Raw genomic sequence first — 10995 nt, forward strand, 5'->3', positions numbered from 1 at the left:
GGCCCAACAGCTCATAATGATAAACTACCGGGTCCAACCCATCCCAATTCTACTGAAAATTGCAGCATGCATGCCATGAAGACCGAACTATAAGGGAAAAAGCTTTCCTGGCAAGACTTCTAGTCCAAAACAAACTCTATCACATATAGAATGTCTGAATTCAAATACTAGCCCTCTAAGCCTGACACATGGGCCAATGAAAAGAGGGATTACTCTTGCTAATTTGCCTATAAATAACTCATTAATGTACATGTATTAGGGAATGCTCTGTTATTCTAAACATCTCATAATCAAGCTAATACTAATTTAAGCATCGGAGTGGGACTGTTGGGCTCCCGACGCAGTTTTCTTTCTTACAGGTTGAAGGCTCTTGAAGATCAACACGTCACCGGACGAAACTATTCTAACAGTACGATTAGTAAAAAAGCTAGATAAAAACGTACGTAAGCTGTGTATATATGGAGAGTACCTTTAGTAGTGTGGTAGCTTTAGTGTGTGTTTAGGCCTTCCACTAAGTTGGTGTGTACGTCTTTTAAGTCTCCTTAGGCTTTTTTAAAAGTTGGACCTTTGAAGGCCCATCCGTATGTAATATAGTCCTAGAGTAGTTCCTCAATTCCCTAATTAATTAGTAAACTAGTCATACTAAGGAAATCGGAATTTGTCTTTCAAGCCTTTTCCATTTCAAGTCGAAAGCTGCTGTCTTCACATGTCGTGGCCTCATGAGGGCGTCCTTTTTTGAAAGAGTCGTCAGGTGGGGGGGGGGGGGGGGGCGATGTTCATTAGTTGACGATGAAACATAGTACATATATTAATGTAGATATGATCAAATGAGAGTATCATATAGTTCTTACATCAATCAAGTCTGCCTGCAACCTCACTTGCCAAGATCGTGTATTGTGCAAAGCGGTTTCTCTTTCTGCAAACGTTGCTCCACTTCCTCCTCCGGTTTGGCACATCACTGGACGCCATAACTACCGGCCAAAATATTAGAGATGGACCAGACGGTGGTGAGGTTTTAGTCTCTAGCGGAGAAATCTTTTCACTTGGTTTCTTTACTCCTGGCAAGTTCACCCACCACTATGTTGGGATTTGGTATTATAGGCCTCCAGGAAAAACCGTGGTATGGGTTGCAAACAGAGACACGCTTATTAACGACACTTCTGGAGTTCTCTCAATTGATGCTCATGGAAACCTGGTACTCCACGCCAACAATGGGAGCACACCCATTTGGTCGACAAATCTTGTCTCGAAATCAGGAAACAATAGTACTCTCGCTCAGCTCGAGGACTCGGGAAATCTAGCCTTGATCAGTGACAATGGAACAAGGGAGGTATTATGGGAAAGCTTTGACCATCCAACAAACACCCAGCTTCCAAAAATGAAAATCAGGATTGACCGGAGGACGGGTCTGAACCGGGTCCTAACATCTTGGAAGTCCAAAGATGACCTGGGGACTGGAAATTGGTCGTACAAGATCCACACCAACGGCACCCCTCAGTTGTTCTTGTACAACAAACACGTTCTACGGTGGCGCTCCGGTCATTGGATTGGCCTTGGATGGAGCGGCGTACCCACCTTGGAAGGCACTGTTCTCTTCAATTTCAGCTTGGTGGACAACCAGAGTGAGACTACCGCGGTCTAGAGCATCGCCACTCGCTACAATGTAATCTTATCAATGTTAGTCTTAAATGAGTCCGGATTACTCCTGCGGTCTTTGCTCCGGGAGGGAGAGAATACCTGGACTCCTCTGGGCTCAGTACCTTATTCCGATGGGTGCGACACTTACGGCGAGTGTTGTGCGTTTGGTAAATGCAATTTTAACGTACCTAACGATTCCAAGTGCTCTTGTATACCGGGGTTCCTGAGAAATGTATTAAGCGAGTGCGTAAGGAAGCGTGGAGAGGCGTCCCTATGCTTAAGGACTGAGCCAGAAGTTCTTATGGGCAGGGGCCAATGGCCAAAAAAAAAAAATTTGGTAGGGGCCAAATAAGCTAAATTTTCATTTTTACCTTATATCTTTTAATTTTTTAGAATTTTTTTTTCCACCTAATAATTTTTTTTTTTTAGGAAATTGGGGGGGGGGGGGGGGGCATGGCCCCGGCCAGCACCCCCCTCCCTCCATCCCTGCCTATGCGGGAGCAGTGAATATTTTATAAGGGTGGCCGGCGTGAAGGTTCCGGATACTTCAGTAGCAAGAGTTAGTCCGAGTGTAAGTATTGGAGATTGTCGAGAAGTGTGCTTGCAGAATTGTTCTTGCTTGGCTTATGCAAATGTGCAGGGGCAGAGCTACCCTTGGCCTTGGCGCCCCCCCCCCCCCACCAAGGCCAGGGGTTTCTCTCCCAAAAAAAAAAAAATTAAAATTTTACTCCTAAATTTTTTTATCTTTTTAGTTTTGGCCCTCCCAAATTATTATTTTTCAATTTGCCCCCCCCAAATCCTAAATTCTAGCCCCGCCCCTGCAAGTGTGGATGTTCAAGATGAAGGAGGGTGCATAACATGGCATGGAGATTTGATAGATACAAGAATGTTTAAGGATGGGGGCCAAAACTTGTACGTACGTGTGGATGCGCTCGAGTTAGGTACGTACTGATCAAAAATTTTCTGAGTAATTTTCTAGCTAACTTTTTCCTACCATGATCTTCTTTAATTTTTGCATGATTATTTGCACATTTATGTCTTTTGTTGCAAGACAATCAGGAACGGAGCTAAAAAAATTTAGGGACAAACCAAGGATAGAACCAAAAACTCTTACGGGCAAAGGCCAGTAGGCTACATTTTTATTTTTTACCTTATAATTTTTATTTTTTACTTAATTTTTATTTTTGAAATTCATAGGTTTTTGGCCTATACCGCCCTCCTAAATCCGTCCCCGATGACAATGGAAGTTTCTTCCACTACAGGTATAGGAAAGAAGTCAGAGGAGTTCTTTGCTAATAAGAGGAGGCTGGCAATTGTGGTGGTGGCCATACTTAATATTTGAATATTTCTTGTTCTACTCTTTGCCCACTGGTTGATAAAGAGGAAGAGAAAAGGTTAGCAAGATTTTATACTGGTTTTTCTTTTTATTTTATTTTGCAGTTTTCTCTTTTCATCCATCTCAAGCTGCCTGTGGTTGAACTAATTGGACCGGCCAAAGATGGAGCGGTGTACCTGAAATGAATCAGAATTTTATTTTCAACGTTAGTTTTGTGAATAATCAAGATGAGGTCACAATGGGGTATAGGGTAACCGACCCTAGAATTTTCACTAGAATGGTGATGAACGAATCAGGAGTCGTTGCTCGGTCCACGTGGCAAAAGAGTAGATGGTTCGTGTTTTGGTATACTCCGAAAGAGTTGTGTGATACGTATGGAGAGTGCGGTCCAAATAGTTACTGTGGCCCATACGATCCCAACAAGTTCCAGTGCACATGCTTACCCGGGTTTGAGCCGAATTCGACCAGTGAATGGTACTTGAGAGACGGGTGGGGCGGGTACGTGAGGAGGCAAGGAGTATCCGCGTGCCACAGTGGAGAAGGGTTTGTGAAGTTGCCACGTGTGAAGATGCCGGATACTTCACATGCACGTGTGGACATGAGTTTGAGTTTGAAGGAATGTGAGCAGAAGTGCTTGAGGAACTATTCTTGTACGGCTTACACCAGTGCAGATGAGACAAGGGGTGGGATTGGGTGCTTGTCATGGCACGGGCACTTGGTGGACACCAGAACGTTTGCCAATGGGGGACAAGATTTGTATGTACGTGTGGATGCTGCTACATTAGGTATTTTGTCACTGTTTGTTGAGTTGGAAAACATTATCTGAATTTAAATAGACAGAAAATAGTCAATTTAATAATTTAATTAATATTTAACACTTTACTTATGTCTGGGTTCAGGTTCCTATGAACTTAAGACGTCTGTTCTTATACCATATTAAATCATCATATATCTTAATAACTTAAGCTAATAAGAAATGATGAATTTAATTATTTAATCAATATAAGTTTCTTACCAATTTTATTTTTATTTTTATATATAGCTCAATATTCAAAGAATAATGGCCTTATTCGGAACAAGAGGATGCTGGCAGTTCTTGTGGTTTCTGTTACTGTAACATTGCTTTTTTTTAGTCTCCATTGTGTATTGGCTGGTAATGAGGATGAAAAGAGGTAATGAGAATGAAAAGAGGATGAGAAATCTGTTTAGTGGTACCTTAACTTCAAAATACCATCAAGAAAGCAGGGAGTTTGATGAGAGTACAAGAAATTCAGATTTAACATACTTTGATCTAAATATCATAGCTGCAGCCACAGATAATTTCTCTATTGCTAACAAGCTTGGAGAAGGTGGTTTTGGCCCAGTTTATAAGGTAGTCTCCCTAAAAACGTCCCAAAATTTGAGTAACTTCAGTTCATATGTGTGTTAATGCACTAGATTTGTTTCTATGCATTATGACTAAATGATATTTGTACTTAAATTTCAGGGTCTCTTAGATAATCAAAAGGAAATTGTAGTAAAAAGACTATCAAGGTATTCCGGACAAGGAGTAGAAGAATTCAAAAATGAAGTTGGAATAATTGCTAAACTCCAACACAGGAACCTTGTGAGGATTCTAGGTTATTGCGTTCAAGGAGAAGAGAAGATGTTAATCTATGAGTACTTGAAAAACAAAAGCCTGGACTTTTTCATTTTTGGTACGTATGTCTACTTTTCACATAAACTTCTTGCAATATCACTCGAAAATGGTCCTCCAACTACAAACATATGAATAATTCCTAGTATGTAGCAAAAATACAGAAGCATATATATTCTAAGTTCTAATCTCTTCATTCAGACAAAACAAAAAGGTCATTGTTAGATTGGGGAAAACGCTTTGAGATTATTTGTGGCGTTGGTCGAGGGCTTTTATATCTTCATCAAGACTCAAGATTAAGAATTATCCACAGAGACTTGAAGGCCAGCAATATTCTACTTGACAATGCAATGAATCCAAAAATTGCTGATTTTGGCGTGGCTAAAATTGTTGGAGGGGACCAAAATGAAGCAAATACAAATCATGTTGTTGGAACATAGTAAGTGCATTACAAAATAAAGATAGTTTTCATCCTATTAGGTACCTTCCATTATTATATGTCTTAAAAGTACAAATCAAAGTGGTTTTTAAGCAAACCTTTGTAATTCTTTTTCCTATTGTGTTCTTAGAAAGTTTATATGCCATGTTAATGCAAAAACATAAAGTTATCTTTTATCATTTTATTTTGCTACTGCAGTGGATATATGTCACCAGAGTATGCAAAGCAAGGGCTATTTTCAGTGAAGTCGGATGTATATAGATTTGGGGTTTTGATGCTAGAGCTCATTACTGGCAAAAAGAACAGTGCTTATTATCATGATGGTCCCTCCTCAAACTTGATTGGACATGTAAGAACATGGGCAAAGGGTTTATCAAATCAGCCTGCTATTTTTTTTTAAACCTAATGTGATGAATATGTTGTTTGTAGGTTTGGGACCTATGGAGAGAAGATAAAGCCATGGAAATAGTTGATTCATCACTAGGTGACCAATATGCTAAATAAGTTTTGAGATGTATTCAAATTGGTCTGTTGTGCGTGCAAGAATATGCAATAGATAGACCAACCATGTCAGCAGTTGTTTTTATGTTGGGTAATGACACACATCTTTCTTATCCAAAACAACCTGAATTTATTTTGAAGAGCACTTGCAACAGTAAAGATAGATCAATTAGTGAAGGTGCTTGTTCTGTAAATGAAGTAACAATTACTATGATTAATGCTCGCTAACCACAAGTTGTTAGCATAGTGCACCAATATGCTATTACAGCTTGAACTTAATTTCTTGTAAATTAATTGTACACTGATATATGTATTTCTCTTTTATATATGAATATAATATAAAATCATTACCAAGAGAATATAATTAAGAGATAATTGCACAATTGGTTCTTGTGGTATGTCATAATTATTTTTCATTCCCTATGGTTCAAAAAGTTCATGGGAGGTTCTTGTGGTAAGCAATAATTACAAATCGATTTCTGAAGTCAAATTCATTTAAATTTTTTGACAGATTCTGTTAAATGCCACGTCAACGCCACGTCAAACCAATAGCAAGTGATGAGCAAATATTCTATTCAACTATTTTTCTTCACAGGTCGTGGCCTCATGAGTGCGTCCTTTTTTGGAAGAGTCGTCGGGTGGGGGGGGAGAGGGGGATGTTCATTACTTGACGATGAAACATAGTACAGATATATATATATATATATATATATATTAATGTAGATATGATCGAATAAGTGTATCATATACTCCTTGCATCAATCAAGTCTGCCTTCAACCTCACTTGCCATGATTGTGTATTGTGCAAAGTGGTTTCTCTTTCTGCAAACGTTGCTTCACTTCCTCCTCCGGTTTGGCACAACACTGGACGCCATAACTACCGGCCAAAACATTAGAGACGGACCAAACGGTGGTCAGGTTTTAGTCTCTAGCGGAGAAATCTTTACGCTTGGTTTCTTTACTCCCGGTAAGTCCGCCCACCGCTATGTCGGGATTTGGTATTATAGGCCTCCAGGAAAAACCGTGGGGTGGGTTGCAAACAGAGACACTCCTATTAATGACACTTTTGGAGTTCTCTCGATTGATGTTCATGGAAACCTGGTACTCCACACCAGCAATTGGAGCACACCCATCTGGTCCACAAATCTTGTCTCGGAATCAGGAAACAATAGTGCTTTCGCTCAGCTCGAGGACTCGGGAAATCTAGCCTTGATCAGTGACAATGGAACAGGGGAGGTACTATGGGAAAGCTTTGACCATCCAACAAACACCCAGCTTCCAAAAATGAAAATTGGGATTGACCAGAGGACGGGTCTGAACCGGGTCCTAACATCTTGGAAGTCCAAAGATGACCCGGGGATTGGAAATTGGTCGTACAAGATCCACACCAACGGCACCCCTCAGTTGTTCTTGTACAACAAAGACGTTTTGCGGTGGCGTTCCGGTCATTGGACTGGCCTTGGATGGAGCAGCGTACCCACCTTGGAAGGTAATAATCTCTTCAATTTCAGCTTGGTGGACAACCAGAGTGAGACTACCACGGCCTAGAGTATCGCCGCGCGCTACAATGTAATCTTATCAATGTTAGTCTTAAACGAGTCCGGATTACTCCAACGGTCTTTGTACCAGGAGGGAGGGAATGACTGGACTTTTCTGGGCTCAGTACCTTATCCCGATGGGTGCGACACTTACGGCGAGTGTGGTGCGTTTGGTAACTGCAATTTTAACATTGCTAACGATTCCAAGTGCTCTTGTCTACCGGGGTTCCTGAGAAACACATTAGGCGGGTGCGTGAGGAAGCGTGGAGAACTGTAAGTTTTGGAGATTGTGGAGAAGTGTGCATGCAGAATTGTTCTTGCTTGGCTTATGCAAGTGTGGACGTTCAAGATGAAGGAGGGTGCATAACATGGCATGGAGATTTGATAGATACAAGAATGTTTAAGGATGGGGGCCAAAACTTGTACGTATGTGTGGATGCGCTCGAGTTAGGTACTGATCATCAATAATTTTCAGAGTAATTTTTGAGCTAACTTTTTCCTACCATGATCTTCTTTTCGCATTATTATTTGCACAGCACTTACTGCTTTTGTTGCATGACAATGGAAGTTTCTTCCAGTCCTACAGGTACAGGAAAGAAGTCAGAGGGGTTCTTTGCTAATAAGAGGAGGCTGGCAATTGTAGTGGTGGCCATACTTGTTACTTCAATGTATCTTCTTCTACTCTTTGCCCACTAGTTGATAAAGAGGAAGAGAAAAGGTTAGCAAGATTTTATACTGGTTTTTCTTTTTATTAATTTTATTTTGCAATTTTCTTTTTTCATCCATCTCAAGCTGCCTGTGGGTGAACTAATTAATACAAGTCCTTTTAATAAATTGTAAGGAATCTGGAACATATCTATATTTGGTTGGAAATCAAAAAATAACATGATAGCTAGAACAAGATTTTGATGGTCATAGATATCATTAATTAATCATTACACAAGACACGAGCCATTAAAAACACAGAAGTCATGTAAAAAGCGATTGGTACATGGTTGTGTTGTAGAATTTTTGTTTGAATAGTAGTATGATTTCTTAAAATACTAGCAGCAACTTCTCTAAATTTCATTATCTTCTCTATATGTAAGAAAAAGCCTTAAAAAACCTAATTCCCTGGCCTCATAATCTCGTAAAAAATGAGCCTTTTTTTTTTTTTTTGTTCTTTTCTTTTCTTTTCTTTTCTTTTTCCTTAAAAAGCATTCTCATTACCTCATTTCTTCTTCTTAATTTATGACTAGATATTGAGAATTAAGGAATATCATCATTAATTATCCTTCTCCCATCTTTGTATTAATTAACCATAAAGAGAAAAAAGTTGAATCGAGTAGGTCATGTATTCTAGTAGGTCAAATAATTGATTAAAATTTTTACAACCATCACTAGTACTAATTAAGCATGTGCTTGTGTGATTGGACAGGGGGCAGAAGACAATTCGCATTGTTTAATGATGTTACTACTAGTTCACCATCCTTTCAAGATACTGCGAAGCTTGATGAAACTGATAGAAAACCAGATGTACAATTTTTTGATCTGAGCACCATAATTGCTGCCACAGACAATTTATCCCCGGCTAAAAGGCTTGGACAAGGTGGTTTTGGCCAGGTCTACCAGGTAAGTTTAGTTTCTTCCCGTTACACATGATATGGTGATAAGCATCTTAGAATTGTCAAATTATATTAAATGTAATGTTCTATTTGTTTGGGCGTGAAATATTTTGTATTTTTTAGTGTTTGGCGTAAAAAAAAAAAACATAAACCATTTTTTGGATTTAAACTCTTCATTCTTCCAGACACGTTTGTCAGAATTCATCACCGATGCATTGGAATTTGCTGGTAACTCGAATCTACTGCCGAATGTCCTCAAACTTTGGTATCCGATCGCCGGATTCCTGCAAAACATGCCGAAATCCGACCGATGCTGAAATCTGGCGCTGGTCTGTCGGAATCCGGTGACAATGCCGAATGTCGCATGATTCCAGCGACCATACTCCGACCAATTTGGCTGGAATCCAGCACAAATGGCCAAATTCCGGCCACCTTCACCGGAATCTTGCTGTATTAATGTGCCAAATTCTTGCCAATTTCTTCGAAATCCTGGGGTACTTGGCTGGATTTCGAAGAAACTGGCCAGAATCTTGCCATTGTTACCAGATTCCGGTCTTTATCCCCGGAATCCAACAAAAGTAGTAGTCATCTAGTGAAAGTGGCTAGAATTCTGTCGGCTAGTGTCAGAATCTCGTCACCAATGATTTATCACCGTTGGTGATATTTTCGTGCAACCCAAACGCCGGAAAATATTTTCAGGAAAATCATATTTTTTTTTTTCTGAAAAATGATTTCGTTGAAAATATTTTATGACAAAAAACATTTTACTTCGAAACAAACCATGCATAAATATTTACCAATATTACTATTCCAAAATAAAATTGAGAGCAAAATTTGATATTTTAGCATGCAACTATTTTGAATATGTATTAATTATTGATGGAAGCTTAAATTCATGTTTCAGTTTAGACGAAATAAGAAGGAAATTGCTAGATTGGAGGAAGCGATTTGAAATTATTTTTGGAATTGCTCGAGGAGTCTTATATCTTCACCAAGATTTAAGGCTAAAAATCATCCATAGAGATCTAAAAGCGAGTAACGTACTACTGGATGCAGCAATGAATCCAAAAATTTTAGATTTTGGGTTGGCTAGAATGTTTGGTGATGATCAAAGTGAAGCAAATACAAGAAAAGTTGTTGGCACATAGTATGTGTCTCTCTATTAGAATTATATAAATTAAATTATTAAATTCATATATATCTTCCTACAAGCTTAAGCTTTTGGGATCAGTGGTGACTTAACACTTAGCACATACATAAACATACAATATAAATGCTAATTAAAAGCAAAACTTTGACAAGCATCAATATTTTTTATATATATATATATTTTGGTGTTAGCAGTGGATACATGTCTCCAGAGTATGCAATGGAAGGGTTATATTCTATAAAATCAGATGTCTTCAGCTATGGTGTCTTGACACTAGAGATAATTAGTGGCAAGAGAAACAATTATCATCACGTTGGAAGTCCCAGCCTAAATTTGATTGGACATGTAAGCAAAATATAGTATCACACTTGATTATGATTCAGTAGTCATGAACTTCTCTAACATAATACTCTTCAATTTTTGCAGGTATGGGACTTATGGGTGGAAGGAAAAGCCTTGGAAATAGTCGATTCATTATTGGATCAGGAATATCCTGCTCAAGAAGTTTTGAGATGTATTCAAATAAGGCTCTTATGTGTGCAAGAACAAGCCATAGAACGGCCAACCATGCTTGAAATTGTCTTCATGCTTGGAAATGAAGCAACTGTTCCATCTCCTAAGAAGCCAGCATTTATCAATAGACCCATAAATTCTAGTCCGGATTCCTCAAGTTCTAAAGGAGCATCTACTTCTCTAAATGAGATGACCATCACCATGCCTAAAGGTCGTTGAAGTCTTCTCTCATGATCATCATTTATGTGCCCTAAACTTGTTGCAGTCTGCTCTCATCGATCAGTTGAACTATTTGATCCCTAGATTTGAAAAATTGGTCTATAAAATTATAAATGTTGAGTGCCATAGTGCTTCTAAGTTCTATCCTTCAAATTTCAAGCCATGAAATTAAATTTCGTGACCAAATTTGAGTCAGCAGTGAAACAGTCATGTGTTTGTTTGTTGGAAATTGGAAACCTCACACACACACTAAGAGAGAGAATGAAAAGGAAAAGAGACAATAAATTGATGGAAAATGATTTGTGGGGGACGGTTTCCCGTCCCCTGTGAATCACGCCTCATAAATTGATATAGGACTTTGTATTCTTTTATTCAACTTGATTAAAAATAACTTTCTTACATGAGTATTTATAGGATACAA

At 38.9% G+C, this 10995-nt stretch overlaps 1 protein-coding gene and 1 pseudogene across 1 annotated transcript; both read left to right on the plus strand.

Annotated features, from left to right (window-relative positions):
- Nucleotides 1–458: 458 nt before the first annotated feature.
- LOC133868866 (G-type lectin S-receptor-like serine/threonine-protein kinase At1g11410) lies at nt 459–1681 on the plus strand. Its single transcript, XM_062305877.1, has 2 exons — nt 459–482; nt 845–1681. The coding sequence occupies exons 1-2, from the start codon at nt 459–461 to the stop codon at nt 1640–1642; spliced, it is 822 nt and encodes a 273-aa protein (XP_062161861.1). The 3' UTR covers nt 1643–1681.
- Nucleotides 1682–3212: 1531 nt separating this feature from the next.
- On the plus strand, nt 3213–10718 carry LOC133868867 (G-type lectin S-receptor-like serine/threonine-protein kinase RKS1; annotated as a pseudogene).
- Nucleotides 10719–10995: the final 277 nt, after the last annotated feature.

This window comes from Alnus glutinosa, chromosome 5 (assembly GCF_958979055.1).
Source record: "Alnus glutinosa chromosome 5, dhAlnGlut1.1, whole genome shotgun sequence".
NCBI lineage: Eukaryota > Viridiplantae > Streptophyta > Magnoliopsida > Fagales > Betulaceae > Alnus > Alnus glutinosa.